Raw genomic sequence first — 17,446 nt, forward strand, 5'->3', positions numbered from 1 at the left:
GTTATTCGTTCACAATAAAAGATATCTAGGGAATATATCATGCTGAGATCTCCTTCAGAAGGAGAAATATTTGAAGAGAGAGTACATTATTTTTATTCAAAATTAATTTGACTTGGATGAAGATAATTTCTTTGATAACTTTCTTCCTTGAAGAATTAATAATTTCACTTAAGATAAAATAGCAAAATAGAATGATGGAAAGCTACTCTTTCATCAAAATGAGGTGAAATTTAATTTTTTTATGACAAAATTATTTTCTATGTACAACTCCAGAAGTTAAACTATATGTGTGTCTTCCTGGAAGTAATGCTTCAGTAGAAAGAGATTTTCTTTCAATGAACATGATGTGTGCATTTCAACAATCCGGAATGAGTTTAGAAAATTATTAAAGCCTTTTGTACTACATTAACCAACTCCAAAATGACCCGTCAGAAATTTGGTGGAAAATTAGGATCTAGAGAAGCCCGCTTAAAAGAATTCGCTCTTCTCGAAAGTACCAGTAGCTTATGGAGTAAGAAGGTATAATGAATATTTTTAGTGCGTAAGTAGAACATGTGTTTTAATTTTTAAAGTGTGTAAAAACAATGCGACTGAATGGCAAACTTACAGAAATGTTGAAAATAGTTTTTTTTATATATGTTGACCTGTATCTGTCCGTGGAAATTGTGAAAAATCTGGTAATCTTACCTTACGTCCAGTGAAAGACGTAAAATAGGCCTATGAGATTGCAAGAAGAATTTGTACAGATAGAGTACAATGGTATTTTACTGTCAATTCAGTATAAAGAGCTTCCTAAGTTTGGAAACAACAACGATAATAATAATAATAATAATAATAATAATAATAATAGCAATGTCTATCAGTAAAAAGACAACTTGACAAATAAATTTTTTCTTCCATTTCATAGCACGGTAGAGTTATAAAGTATTCATATAAAAATTGAACATCCGTAGTGATTGCCTACTAACATATTCATAAACATGCTCTCCCTCGTTCACTGAACTCTGGAAGTCAGTGATTTATTTGTGATTATAAATGATGTCATTGCTGAATTCAACATCCTCTGTTACTATCACCCACATCAACTATAAGCATTGCAAAATCGAAACTGCAATGAACAAAATGTCACGGATTCTCACAGACTTGTTTTGCAGCAACATGAATTACTCCGTCTTCTCTTTTCGTTTTATATGAGCTCTCCTTTGTTGCTGTCAGCGTTAGCCCTGCATATAAGAGTTCAATTTTTTAAATTCATTTTGGCACGCCAGAGCATTGAAACAGGCGATACGCGCCGTCACACTCCTGTCTGCTGTCCACTGCACGGATGTGATGCTCAGAACAATGGAGCTTTCAATCTGCGCCACGTACGAATCTTACGCACATTCAATGTTATCCATGGCTTTCCTCTGAGGTAATGTGACCAGATCGTCCCGGTGTCCCGACAATTCTTGCTGAGACCCCTATTAGTAAAGTGTTCTTGAAAGAATGCAAGAAAAGTATCTTGCTGAGCAATTTTCCAAAATGAAATGTTGATATGCATGTAGATATCATTACAAAATGTTCCTGGCGTTTCCAACACTGATGACAAAACAATGATCATTGAATTTGTTCATGTAAAGCAATTTGCTTTGTAAAGTTACCCAATGGAATAAAAAGGAGAAACGTCCATGTGAGATGAGTAGAAATGTTTCATCTGACAGACCAGAGGAGACCCAAATATGTGTCCGCGTCTGGTATGTGTTGTCTATACTGGGTGTTCAGTTCAAAGTGTGTCATGGCTCGCTGTATGCCGTCATGTGGCTAGTCGTTGAGCCTAGAGAATTCAATCTTCCTACACTTCCGCAGAGGCGTATTACTTCTGTGCCAGAGACGTTGCCTAGCAAGTACGGCGTTCATTCAGAAGAGTACTTACCGATACGTACTGTAACGCCGGTAGTGGCAGGAATGTGAACTGTTTCGAAACATGTACTGAGGTGAGTTTTTTTCTTATTGTCGGGATATGTGGAGAGGGTTAAGACGATTACTTACGTATTTGTTGACATTAATTTCGAAGGTCAACATGGACATGGAGCATTTGATTTGTGTTGTGGAATGTTGTCGTACGCAACCGATGATAACAAATACCCTGCGTACGACTTGGCCGCGCAGAACACAGTATGGTAGCACACAGACCATACAGACCGCCATCTGTTGCTACGACGTTCAAGTTATAGCGTACACGGTCTCAAGTTCAGATTGAACGCCTTGATTAATAGGCAACTTCTCTGACACAAAAGCTGAAACTCGCTTCAAATCGCTGACTCATCAACAGTGACGTCATGACACACTTTGAAATGAACATCTAGTAGAATCGTCCTTTTTCCTACATGCATTGGCGTGTGAAGTTCTAAGTTCTACAACAGGAGGTTAAGCGAAAATGAATATATTCTTCATTACACACACACAACACATTCAATTACCAAATACAACACAAACATGCCACATTTCGAGCCATGGTAGTAGACTAATCAACACACCAGCGAACCAACAGACTACAATGAAGATATATGCACCATCAAACATTTAGTACAAGAGAATGGATACAGCCTCAACATAATAGACATTATAAGAAGCAAGACATAATAGCAAGAAACAAAGAAACACAACACAAACACAACAACAAAAATAAATCACATTAGTAAAGTAGAAGTAGCAGCAGCAGTATTGAGTGGCAATGGGCGGGTTAGAGACGACTCTTCAGCACGTCGGCTCGACAGTGGCCTATTGTGCACCCCGAAATATAGAATGAATGAGAATGAGGTGTACCAACCTACCGGCCTCATAAGACTCCTCATCCACTGACCCAACAGGCCCCCTACACCCCCGTCTTAAGTTCGCACTTCAAGGTGAACAAGCAGCACAGGATCCATTCCGACAGCCCTTCTAAAGTGTCGAAGCGCCCTCAAAAGTGTTCCTAAGAAATGAATCCAGATAGAGATATTGCGAAAGGTTTGGAACCCAGAGACGGTTTCGGAGAGGACGCCCCTCCTGCAGGCGGTCGAAAACATGCGCCATGACCTGAATATGCCTCTGGAATGAGATGAAGATGAATTATATGATATGCAATGTATATTTTTTTTCTACGGGGAAGAGAAAGGGAAATGGACCGTGACAATGAAAATTCCAACCCGGCATTTGCCTAAGTAACTGTGGAAAACCACAGAAAAACCACAGTCAGGTTGGTCGGTTCGGATATTTGAACCGCAAACCTCCCGAATGAGAGTCCCGTGCGGAACTCATGAGCCACCTCGCTCGGTAAAATCACCCAAGCATAAGAAAACAAAAGCACACACAAGATCGCATCTTCATTCAGAAAATTAAGTCACAACATTGCATACAATCTACAAAGACATATCATCAAACAACACAAAAAATAAACCTAACGGAAATGTACAAATTAAGATGCAATAGTTGTAACAATTTGAACATCGGACAAACTGGGAGATCATTCCAAACAGGATATAAGGAACACATCACAGCCATAACCAAATCACACAATATCTTCACATACGCAGAACACATCACAAACACCAATCACAACTACAGCAACATAGATATAGACTTAGAACTCCAATATATTCAGCCGAAAAAACAAATTTAATTTAGAACAGTACGAAATACACAGACACACAAAAAACACAACCACAACATATCCTCAATACACAATTAAATTTCAGAACACACACCCTACTTTACTCCACACTAACACAAACAAACGCACCATCAGAAAAGGAACTCCAGAAGAAACCGGAAAAAGGCAAAGAACTCACTGATCCTGAAAATGTCTAACAGTGCAGTCGAAAATGGACAACTAAGGTAATTTGTTTCTAGAACTAAATCTTAAGTGAAAAAAATACATACCGGTATAGGTATGTATCTTTTTTCTGTAATTAAGTCATTTCTAAAAGGACTTTATTCCATTTTTGCAAAAATTATTTAAAAACGCTATCGTATCGTCTCATTTGAACATATATTTGGATATATTTAAAGGTACACAAACTTCACAATATTCATAGTACTTTTAAAGGGGTCTTATTCCTGGAATAATGCTACTTTTATGGAGATTTGATTATTGTTGTAATTTCGGAATAAAAACCTTTTAGAAATGACTGATGAAACTGATTTTGTGTGTATTCCTTGCTCTGATTGCAAGTACTTCCAGCCATCAGCGTAGCTCAGTGGCTAGCGATTTGGACTTATACTGCGAGGCTGTGTTCGGGCCTTGGTTCGAATCCCGCTTGAGAAGATTACCTGGTTAGATTTTTCGACTGTTTTCTGAGATGTAAGACGAATGTCAAGTAGAGGTTAATTTTATTCCACAAATTCTCGGACTCATTTAGTAAAAGACGAGTTCCACCGACGAGTGGTTAATAACTGATTGATAAACTTACTTAGAGTGCATTATCCCCGATATGTAGTGAACACTTACGACGGTCGTGTTATGCGGGTTGCCTGTTGGGGCGGTCAGAACCTGCGGGCTCGACAATAGTCTGCGAGGACAACGCCTCTCCCTCCCAGTTCCTTCCGCAATCTTCAGCTGCCTTCATGAGCTAATAACTGTTTAAATAACCTAGATTTATCCGGACCTCGGTGGCAGAACATGTGATTCTCAAACAAAAAGAACCGTGAATAATTTCGAGGGGAAAATTGTTCCGGGGCCTGGCATCGAACTTGGGACCTTTGGTTAAACGTACCAACGCTCTCCCAACTGAGCTACCCGGGAACTCTACCAGACACCGATCCAATTTTTCCCTTTATATCCAGACCTCAAAGTGGGCTGACAACCGTAAAGCAACCAACATTGAGTGCACACTAACTCTGTGTGACTTAAATTGTGGTTTTCTGTTAACGAACAGTGACGTGTATTATGCAAATCAAGCTTTCAGGTATAAGTTGATTTGAATAATTTCGAGGGGAAAATTGTTCCGGGGCCGGGCATCGAACCCGGGACCTTTGGTTAAACGTACCAACGCTCTCCCAACTGAGCTACCCGGGAACTCTACCAGACACCGATCCAATTTTTCCCTCTATATCCACAGACCTCAAAGTGGGCTGACAGGGAGTTATACCTGAAAGCTTGATTTGCATAATACACGTCACTGTTCGTTAACAGAAAACCACAATTTAAGTCACACAGAGTTAGTGTGCACTCAATGTTGGTTGCTTTACGGCTGTCAGCCCACTTTGAGGTCTGTGGATATAGAGGGAAAAATTGGATCGATGTCTGGTAGAGTTCCCGGGTAGCTCAGTTGGGAGAGCGTTGGTGCGTTTAACCAAAGGTCCCGGGTTCGATACCCGGCCCCGGAACAATTTTCCCCTCGAAATTATTCGAATCAACTTTACAGGGAGTTATACCTGAAAGCTTGATTTGCAAAAAGAACCGTGTTTTTGTGACGGTTATCAACTGCGATGGTTATCTAGCGTCCGAGTGAAATGAAGTTCATAATGTCAGCGAAATGAGTCCAGGATCCGGCGCCGAAAGTTACCCAGCATTTGCTCTTAGGATGAAGGAGGAGAACCGTGTTCAAATATCTGTGAAATAATATTGTATTGTGTCCTCTCTACGTAATACCTCGAGTCATTTTGCCTCATGTTTAAGAGTTCTGTCTGCGAATTTCGGCAGTTCAAACCGGATAGGAAACTACGGAAATTAACTCTCCAGTAAATGCAACATTAGTGGTCGCTTTGGTCATAATTGTGATCCACATTAAATTATTTTTACATGTAATTTTATTAATTTAAGTGTTTCTAATTCATTACTAATGATTACACATTAACAGTGTCTAATAACGTTCATTTTTTAACATTCATAAAACATTTGTTTGTCCAATTACATATTATAATAAATGCTGTAAAAATATACATTCAGAGACTGAGAATGTGTATGCAGAGCACAATCGTGATCCAAGAATGTACCAGCTTAATTACGCTCCAAGAAAACACTTGCTCAACACTTACAACGACAAACTGAGAGTATAGAGAAATGTATGAACGAAAGGTACCCAAGATGAAGAGGGGCTCGCGACAGGATCATCTTGGTTGTGGCGCATGCGCGGACCTAGCATGCTTACCTGGATTTATTTTCGCGTGCACATTCCAGATCAAATCAAAAAGTTTCCTTCGTGCTCCGGTCACACATCTTGCATAATTATACGAAGGTTAAGTTCGGTTAGTTTAGCTTTTTATTAACAAAATCCAGGCTTTTCGCGCATGCGCAGACAGCCAAGATGATTCTGTCGCTAGCCACACGTCCCAGATGGCAGATACTGGTGTAAGTGCTGCCATCTCGGATCAACAATAAAAAAATAAGTAGTGAAAGAATACTGCGTGTTCATTTCAAAGTGTGTCATGACGTCACTGTTGATGAGTCACCGATTTGAAGCGAGTTTCAGCTTTTATGTCAGAGAAGTTGCCTATTAATCAAGGCGTTCAATCTGAACTTGAGAACGTGTACGGTATAACTTGAACGTCGTACCAACAGATGGCGGTCTGTACGGTCTGTGTGCTACCATAACCTCTTTCGAACTGTGTTTTGCGCGGCCAAGTCGTACACAGGGTATTTGTTATCATCGGTTGCGTACCACATTTCACAACACAAATCAAATGCTCCATGTCCATGTTGACCGTCGAAATTAATGTCAACAAATACGTAAGTAATCGTCTTAACCCTCTCCACATATCCCGACAATAAGAAAAAACTCACCTCCGTACATGTTTCGAAACAGTTCACATTCCTGCCACTACCGGCGTTACCGTACGTATCGGTAAGTACTCTTCAGAATGAACGCCATACTTTCTAGGCAACTTCTCTGGCACATAGGTAATACACCGCTGCGGACGTGTAGGAAGATTGAATTTTCTAGGCTCATCGACTAACCACCTGACGGCATACAGCGAGCCAAAACACACTTTGAACTGAACACCCAGTAGTAAAACTTCATGGCCCATATCATCAATTTACATCGCTGAAAGTACTGGCTCTTGGTCGAAAAGCTTCGAGGCAAAATTATATGCCAGTTTTTTCTCATCCCTACGAGATGCCCTGTTTGTGGGCAGATGTTTCTGCTACCCAATTTATGAATTGAGACTGCAGACGTTTATACAGTAATATATCGCGTTAGCCGCAGAAATCTGTTGTAGAAAAAGCACATAGAAGTGCAACATATGACAGCCGTCACAATAAGAAAACAGGTTATAATTATATGTACACTTGGTCAAAATGAAAGTGGCTGGCGTCTGAGAGACTAAGTTCGACTCGGGTATTTCCGTGAGCGCTCGAGACAGCCAGGCTTTGGCTTTGTTCAAAAGATTGCGTATATTCTTCTAGTAGTTATAATGGGGAACACAACTATTAATCACTGAAATCTTCCGCGAAAATAATAATTCATATACGAGATTTAAAACAGACAGATCGTTCAGAGTGTTTAAACAGTGCATATTGTAACACAAACACTATATACTGTATAACACGTTCTCAAGTGGAGTATGACAATTGCTCGTTACAATGCCATTCTGACGGCAGTAAAACTCTTAGCGTAGTTTGTAGAGAGACAGCTAAGAGTTTGACAGGTTGCAAGTTCAAATCTTTGTGGAGTTACTAAACTTTTTTGTTGCCTTTTAAAATGCATTAGTGAAAATATAACAGGTTTTCGTCATTTTTTTATCCTTAGAATACTTTTCGCTTCATTATTTTTTTCGCGTTAATAGAAACTTTTGACGATAGATGAAAGTAACACTAAAGACGAACAATTAGGGGCTTTCATATTAAAATGCTGTGTTAATTATTTTATTAATCCCTGCTGCTTTGCACTCTGTTGTCTAAGGAACATTCAGTAAATATGTTGACGGTTAAATAATTGGCAATAATTAATTTGCAAGTTGCGCTACAGGAAATATGATTATTATAATCTAAATCCGTGGTCATCAGGGCCTAAACGTAGCAATTGTAAACAAGAAGAAAAACCATAATTCTGATGACAAAATATATTCTGATTTCCTGGAATTATAACCACAAATTTTCACCAATTTTGTAATTATCTGTAAGTAATATGAATTAACATAAGCAAAATTACACTAAAAGGAGTTGTAATAAATAAAAGAAAGGACAAAACAAAAAATTCACTACGGAGATTCGAAGCATGCTATCAAGAGACCGGCCACTTTCATTTTGACCAAGTGTACAATATAGTGGTGTGGCCTTAAAAAATTGATCGCTGTCATTTAAATGATCTGTACCTCCTCATGGCAAATTTTAAACCTTCCTCAACAATTTAGTTATTATATACTAAAATGACTAAAGGCTGGTTCACAATAAACCGGGAACGAGAACCAGAATGAAAACGAGAAGCAGAGGAAATTTTTTATTCACAATAAACCGAGAACGTAGACGACTATGTATATCGACATGTATGTCAATAACGATATGTAAAGTCGATATTACGCATTCTGATATTGTGTATAATTGACCAATAGCGTTCTCTCATGAGTACAAGGCAGCCAACATAAACACAGGTTAACCAACTTCGAAATTTCAACTGAAACATTTCATTAGGTACGGTACTATAAATATGCCCATGCATCTTTATTATCACAACCTATTTTAAGTCTACCATAACGTAAAATAATTAGAGAAGAAACATTTGTAATAGAACAAAAATGAACACAACAATAGTTATTGAATTGAAGCGTGAATATGTAGTGTGTAATACAACCAATACAGTAATAAAATATGATTCGCTTCCGATCGCTGTTCAAAGATGCAGCTATTGAAAGCCACGCATTCTCCTTCATTTTCTCATCTTTATACGAGGCGCGCCGCTTATCGTAAACGTGAGGATTTTCCTCAACACTCAATATTAGAATCTCATCAAATAAAACTTGCTCCATGATGCACAGCACAGAACAAAATAATGCATAGGTTATGTCACGATCTTCTTGCTACAAAATATACGACGACAAAATAGCTTTTAGATGGCAATAGAATGAATCTAGTGGGCTGTGATCGGAAACGTGAACGCCAAAGTTGAAACTTGGCCAACTCTCCGTTCCCGATCTCGGGCTCCGGCAAGCTTTTCGTTAATTGTGAATGCTCACATTTAAATGTGTACATTTTAACAATTTTACCGCTTTCGTTTTCGTTCCGATTCTCGGTTCCGGTTTATTGTGAACCAGCCTTAATATAGTTATCTGGCAAGATGAGTCCACTACCTAACGCTGGCCTTAAAATTCGGGAGGAAGTCTGTAAAAATCTTAAAAAAAAAAAAAAAGGTAATCAACACACAAAAGATTCGAACTCACACCTGAACGCAACCTCGGCTCTAGAGTTCATCTCCTACCTTCTCAGATCCATTCATGGGTAGTAATTGTAATTTACCTGGCAATATTAGTAATGCAATAAAACTTGTAACATTTCTTGCAATAGCAGGGGCCTTCACTTGCCGTTATTTGTTCCGACTCAACGAGCGTGGCTCACACATGTCGCTACTGCCAGAACAGTAGAGCACTTAGATTATCCAGATAGCAGCACAGGCAGTAGGTCTACATTACACTCTTGATAAATAAATTATTATGATGGATAATTGACGCCATAGTGGACCCGGAGTACCCGAAGAAAAACCGTTTTGCCTAGACCACGGGCTTGCCCAACACACGTTATAAATTCAGGGTGGATCAACCCGGATTTGAACCCGTACCCCTCCCCCGACTCAGCCGAGCGCTATCGTGCCTCTCCCGCTGTAGTAACATACGTGACAATAGTAACGATATGTAATGGAGGTGGTAATGAAAGTAGTGACTTACTTACTTACAAATGGCTTTTAAGGAACCCGAAGGTTCATTGCCGCCCTCACATAAGCCCGCCAGCGGTCCCTATCCTGTGCAAGATTAATCCAGTCTCTATCATACCCCACCTCCTTCAAATCCATTTTAATATTATCCTCCCATCTACGTTTCGGCCTCCCTAAAGGTCTTTTTCCCTCCGGTCTCCCAACTAACACTCTATATGCATTTCTGGATTCACCCATACGTGCTACATGCCCTGCCCATCTCAAACGTCTGGATTTAATGTTCCTAATTATGTCAGGTGAAGAATACAATGCGTGCAGTTCTGTGTTGTGTAACTTTCTCCATTCTCCTGTAACTTCATCCCGCTTAGCCCCAAATATATGAAAGTAGTGACTATAAAACTTATTAGTGGTTGTAGTAGTAGTAGTAGTAGTAGTAGTAGTAGTAGTAGTAGTAGTAGTTATTTTATTTGCAGTATTGATGTGATAATGGTACAACATGTTTAGAGAAAATAGTAATTGCGCATTTTTACAACAATATAATCAATTTTCCGGCCAGGGTCGTTTCTAACTTCAGGGAGAACAATGCCCTACTTAACGTGTTAAATTAGATACATTATCTCCGCAAATCATAGTTATAAAATACGAGTATATGTCTAATCGTATCAGAGCGCTGTTTTCGGGGTAGAAACGGTCAGAGAGTGAAGCTGTTCAATGATCATATCTGATCTTCCTGTTCACCCCATTTACCCGCTTCATTATGTGACGTAAACAGCATGTTCCATTAATAGCGAGTTGAATTATTTGATGCCATTTTACCAACTACGTACCGGTATGCCATATTTTGCTCTCATTGTACTTTTCCGCGGATGAAATCTCATTTTTTACCCTTTAGAGCCCCGCAAAATAGTATTCTTGGAAATATTCAGTTCGTATGGACCGAGCGGAAACGTGAGTCTGTCGAAGTGATGCACTGACCCCTCGGTTCCCCTCCGGAAATGTCCAGACAAAAGGCAACATCCGCGCCCAAAGGTAATCAAGGCCATGGAAGGGAGCAGTCCGGATGGATTGATGTTCAAACTTTCCCTGGTTCACTGTGTGGTTAGGTGCGTGTGAGTGGAGACATGTCAACCTGATCCAAAATGAAAAGGAAACACTACCTTCCCAGCATGGTGCAAGCTATCACAGTCCTCACTGTATTGAAGATGTTAACCAACGGTAAGTCTTTACAAAACAGCATTTCTTTCATATTTATCATCTTTTATCGAATTTATAGAGAAAAAATTGCTATAATTATCTATTTGCTGTTACGTCCAAGTACAAATTGCCTTGCATGTGACAATCACTTGTAAAACCGATGTTCAGATTTGCGTATCATTTTAAAACAAAGTGTATATAATGTCCGCACATCGTATTAAATTGCTGTTTATATTTTCAATTCCATGGTGTTCAACATTTTCCTAGCATAGATAACTCCCACGTGCATGTCTACGCATTAATTTCGAGTATGTATATGTTTAAATAAATAATGAAAATTACTTCAGAAAGTGCAAGTTATATTAGGAAACAAAGGTAATCATAATTTTAATAGTTGCTATTTAAGAAATAAACTTTTATATTTCTGCAGATATAATTAACAAAAAATAGTGTATTTTTAAATCCTTCATCTCATGTACAGAGTTAACTGTTAAATATTAAATGCAATCAAAATAATTGTTCTTAAAACTTTGGGCTGTATTCACAGACATTTTTAGCGCGGGTTTCCGGTGGATGATCAGCGTTTTTCGTATTCATAAACCAGTGTTAGCGATAGGATATGATTTGAATTCTGTACTAGTAACCAGTGGATAGCCGGGGCTAGCTTAGTACGCTCGTAGCGCGTGCTGCGAAATGTCTATGAATAGCATCCTTTATTTCTAAGCTATACGTTACTTCTAAAGACGGAGTCACTTGTAGTAAAATTAATTTTAAAAAGTAAATTTATTAAATTCGGTATTAGTAAGTTAATATATTTTCCAAAATGTGATCATCAATAAAGCACGAGTCAAGAACAAAATTAGAATGCCATAAAAATAATACATTTCCAAGTGCATTTTTTAGTAGGTTACTTAAAGACGTTGTATCAACTACTCGGTTATTTAGCGTCGATGGGATTGGTGATAGCGAGATGGTATTTGACGAGATGAGACAGAGGATTCGCCATAGATTACCAGACATTCGCCTTACGTTTGGGAAAAATCTCGGAAAAAACCCAACCAAGTAATCAGCCAAAGCGGGAATCGAACCCACGCCTGAGCGCAACTCTGGATCAGCGGACAAGCACCTTAGCCGACTGAGCTACGCCGGTGGCTCCCACGTGTATTAAGATTCTCGTAAAATATTTGATGCAGTTCCAATTCTGCTGTCCCAGTGCCTTGTTGAAATCTTGAACTACTTCATTAATTATTTTCATTGCTAATTATAAAATTAAGGCGCTGGATACATACTTAGATTTTATAATCACACCCCGTTTCCTTTCCTGATTTATTAGGGTATGGAGCTCTTAATTATTTTTACATAATTTAAAATCCGAAATAGTTACACGCTTATTTTTTTTATTTTAACTCTGAATTAAATGTCAAATATTTTAGAAAGAAAGTATAAATATATGTGCGTTACTTACGTTCACCTAACTAATGAATTCACTTTATAATTATGTAGCTACTTTTCATTTGTTTCAACTTTATTAATTTTATGTCGCTCCAGAATGTTTAACCGGTCACGAATAGCATGATAAGGATTATGGTACAATTATTCAACGCACTTTAAATTTGTCTGGAGAGAAGTTCGGTAGAGGCTATAGAATGACCCTTTCTTTAACACCTGCCCATCTCCCGAACTAGTTGACCTGGTTGGCGAGTTGGTATAGCGCTGGCCTTCTATGCCCAAGGTTGCGGGTTCGATCCCGGGCCAGGTCGATGCCATTTAAGTGTGCTTAAATGCGACAGGCTCATGTCAGTAGATTTACTGGCATGTAAAAGAACTCCTGCGGGACAAAATTCCGGCACATCCGGTGACGCTGATATAACCTCTGCAGTTGGGAGCGTCGTTAAATAAAACATAACTATAACTCTCCCGAACTTATCCACATAGGAGATCTGCAACATACTCAAATGTATTCACAGGTACGCTTCATTACAGTGGCTTATCGTCACCCATTGTTCTCTTAATTTAACGCAATTCATTAAATTAAAGTTTTGTCGTCAAATGATATTTAATTGTGAAACATTAAATTAAAATAACGTATGAATCAACTTACAAAATTTAGCTGAAAAACACACTCTCTATCATGTGTAAATGTTGAAATGTTATGTTTTATTTAACGACTCTCGCAACTGTCAAGGTTATATAAGCGTCGCCAGTGTGCCGGAATTTTGCCCCCCAGGAGTTCTTTTACATGCCAGTAAATCTACAGGCATGAGCCTGTCGCATTTAAGCACACTTAAATGTCATCGACCTGGCTCGGAATCGAACCCGCAACCTCGGGCATGGAAGGCCAACGCCATACCAACTGAGCCAACCAGGCCGACTCTATTATATGCAACGTCTTCTCTTCCCACACACACACACACACACACACACACACACACACACACACACACACACACACACATATTCTCTCACGTTGTGATCTGTAACTAATAAATTAGAGACGCACGAAATCCTTAATTCAGTTTAATAGGCCTATAGATTGTAACATGTTGACATAACAGAAGAAAAGTTAGTACTCGAAGAATTAACTTCCTGCACGTATTTAAAATCCTGTCTTCAAAATACTAAAAATGAGACATTGTAGCAGAAATAAAAAGTTTAATTTCGTTGGAAGTTGTACCCGTTATAAAATCTATACAACACGGGAAGACTAACGAAGCTTAGTTTAGTAATCAGATTTTAATAAACATATTAAATTGCAGAAATGTTTGTATCTAATATGAAGGAAGCTTTTGTTTGCTAACAAGCAAACGTTCTGATGGGGGCAGATAATAAAGTTAATTTTTTTTCTTCCACCATGTTAATAATGTCAAAAGAAGTGCTTATACAAATTTTGGCCACTCGACCTCAATTACGAGAGCCGTAAAAAAATAAGTTCGCAAGGGGCCGCTAACAGAAAAAGAAACACAATTTCATTGAATAAATTTATTGGGACGGACACAGCAATTGTTGATCTATTTTTCAACATATTTTCAATCGGAATTGAGACATTTCTCATGGGATCGACAGAGAGAGGTGCAGACGCAGTCAAACGTTGGTTCCGATCTGAGGCGGTTGACTTCTACGACACAAAAATTGATCCAATGGTATGACAAATGTCTCAATTCCAGTAGGGGATATATTGACAAATAGCGCAAATATTGCTGTATCTGTTTCAATAAATATTTCCATGCAATTGTGCTTATTTCTATAAACGGCTCCAGGGAAAATCACTTTCTGGACAGCCTCGTAATTGCGGTCGAGTTGCCAAAATTTGTATAAGCAATTCTTTTGGCATTATTAACATGGTGGAAGAAAAAAAATTAACTTTTTTATCTGCCCCCATCAGAACGTTTGCTTGTAAGTCATAAATTATAAATAACCCAGCAGTCACATGAGGTGCTATTATCTTTAACTTACAAATTTCAAAACGGAGTCAGTAAATATTATTGCATTCTCTCGCATTCACAATCTCTCCTATTGAAGACAGTAAAGCGACACTGTAACAAATATTAATTCCAGCTATGGTTTCCCAAAGCGTTGTGAATGATTAAACATTACAAAATAATTGTGTATAATACTATCTGAAGCAGCGCTCGGGAGTATGTTTGATTCCCGCCTTGCCCGATACCCGGGAGGGAATTTTCAGAGATTTTCCAGCTGTAAAGCAAGTGTCAGGCAATACTATTGGACTCATGTCGCCAAATACCATTTTACTATCACAATTTCACATAATACAACAAGTACTAACTATAATGAAGATTGGACCGTCCCCACTTTTGTGAAGATTATGAACCGAAGTTAGATATTGAGGCAATACACAACTAACAGAACAAAAATAACACTCGTAGTCTAAATGGAAAAAGATAAAAGCTTAATTTTTCTAACGGGAAATGATCTATATAACAATACATATAGGCCCGGTTTCTTCAACCTTTGTTATAATGCACCTAACATAGCGTTAATTAACTGTAAGTTAAAAGTATGAATTGCTGTTAAAAATGTTGCGTTTCTTCGACTTTACATTTCACATTTTAACATTCTGTTTGTTAACTCTCTGTTAGGACCAGAGATTCTAGAATTTAACCATAACCTATAACCAAGTATAGGCTCACTTCTGTTTTCTGAACTCTGACAATTGCGATTCTCGCTTGTTTCCGTTGTTTGATTCAGAGAGAATAGAAGTCTTTCTATTCTCTCAGGTTTGATTTCTGCTTCTTTCCTCGTCTGTATCACAATAGCGTGGAGCGGCGTATTGGTATTGCTGTTATGAAATGGAAAACACTGGAACAAAAAGAAATCTTGGGACTAATTTCTCTTCTTTCGAAAGAAACCTTCTGCTGGAAATTATTTCCTAGTATAAACCAATTAATGAGAATAAACAAACAAACGGATCTAAGTTGAAAGCGAAAAGTGAGGCTTGGCAGAAAATAGCCTATACCTTTGTATGAACTTCTGGTCTGTCAAATCACAGAAATCATCCGCTCTGTTTATGTATTCATGGATATCATTTTCTAAATAATGCAGTTATATAAGTTCAGCATCTAACGCACCAGCCATATTGGATACTTCTATACTAACAGAGAGTTAAATGATTTAACTGCATGAAATTGGGCAGTTAAATTAACATAGGTTTTAACAGCCTGTTAGTATTAACAGTAGTTGAAGAAATGCTTCAACTGTTAAGTTTACAGTTAATGGAATAACACACTGTTATAATTTAACAAAGGTTGAAGAAACCGGGCCTTAACATTTTAATTTAGGCCCACCGCCATCCAACGGCTAGCGCGACAACTTTTCTAGCTGGTAACCTGGGTTTGAATCCCTGTGGGTTCAAACAGAGTTACAGGTGGGCAATAACGGTGACAAGTTAGTTTTTCACGTGGTATTACCATTTTCCCTACCAGTATTGCACCATTTCTTCACTGATCACTATCCAGTGCTTATGTAAATCGCCTGCCATAATGCACCGGGGACAACACTACGACGGCTAAAAGATCTCCAGTTATGTTGCGTCACTCCTACAGGAGAAAGAATGATTCAAAGCATGTAAACCTACCCACAATTGGACAAAAAGTGTTCTAATTTGTAATTACATACAATACCAAGAATTCTCGCACTTATAACTAACGTTGCTTCAAAAAAGAGAAGGCGGAAAAGGCAATGGCCCCAGAAAAGTAGATTATAACGATGGCAATGGAGAAAAAGAATAAGAGAAATTCGTCATCACGTGTACAAGAACCAAATCCCGATTTTGAAATGTTGATGAAAATTAATATTTACAATATTGTTGACATCGAACACGCGGTTCCAAACGGGTCTTCTACATGCGCGCGCATATGGAGGGGACTAACGAAAAGTCCTTCTGCGTATAGCCTATACAGGGTGATTCACGAGGATTTACAGTCACTTACGGAGCATATTTCCGAAGACATTCTGAGCAAAAAATGCCTATAAACATTTGTCCTAATCTCAATATTTTCAGTGTTACACTAATTTAAAGTTGTTAGTAAAATACCTTTTTCTTTAGTTTTAAGGGTGTGTTGTTAATTACTTTGTACAGATTTTGTTGTTCAATTTTAACTAAAAATGACATCATTCTTACGCACTTATCACAAAAATTGTTACAAATCATATAACTTTAGGAACTTTATTCTTTACAGTTTAATTATGCATCCTCATGTACAGTATTAAAGAATTTACAAGACTGGCGTAATTTGTGACAATTGTTGTGATAAGTGCGTAAGAAAATGTAATTTTGTAGTTAAAAATCGAAAAAAAAAAATGCACGAAGCAACTATGGAATTCACAACACATTTTTAGCTTCAGAATACTAGATAATTAAAGGAACGATACTCCTGAATAGTTAATTCTTTATCTGTAATATTCTTTTACCCTTAAAACTAAGGAATAACGGTATTTTACAAACAACTTCAAATTAGAGATAATTCCGAAAATATTGATATTAGGACAAATGTTTATATGACATTTTTTGCTCAGAATGCCTTCGGAAATAAGCTCTGTAAGTGACGGTAAATCCTAGTGAATCACCCTGTGTAATTTAAGTTAATCATCTAAGCATAGAATTCACGTAGGCAAATAAAGGTCACCAGGAATCGAAGTTCATCCACGAAGAGAAATGAGACGACAATCAGACGGTCTCCTAGTGACACCATATCCAATCCTCGGAGGATGTCGGGTCTCGCCGCAAGGCGTCTTTCATCTAGCACTGGGAACACTTCCGGATGCCAGTGGTATTGCAGAATGAGAATCTCTGCCTGTCAGCAATGCAAGGTCGTGAGAGCTTACAGAAATATCGCAGTCTGACTAATCAATTCTTGTTTACTTGTGTACTTGTGTGTGTGTGTGTGTGTATGAGTGTGGAGAGGGTGAGC

At 38.2% G+C, this 17,446-nt stretch overlaps 1 protein-coding gene across 3 annotated transcripts in view; it reads left to right on the top strand.

The window, feature by feature from the left end:
* Positions 1-10,878: 10,878 nt before the first annotated feature.
* Positions 10,879-17,446, top strand: part of nompA (no mechanoreceptor potential A) — a 111,271-nt gene continuing 104,703 nt past the window's right edge. For 2 of the 3 annotated variants that reach the window (XM_069836957.1, XM_069836959.1), the window contains exon 1: positions 10,880-11,039. In XM_069836957.1, the coding sequence (XP_069693058.1) occupies positions 10,964-11,039 (76 nt within the window). In that variant the 5' untranslated portion in view covers positions 10,880-10,963. Of the gene's footprint in view, positions 11,040-17,446 lie in introns of all 3 variants that reach the window. The other variant, XM_069836958.1, reaches the window with a different exon arrangement.

This window comes from Periplaneta americana, chromosome 10, assembly GCF_040183065.1.
Source record: "Periplaneta americana isolate PAMFEO1 chromosome 10, P.americana_PAMFEO1_priV1, whole genome shotgun sequence".
NCBI classification, from domain to species: Eukaryota; Metazoa; Arthropoda; class Insecta; order Blattodea; family Blattidae; genus Periplaneta; species Periplaneta americana.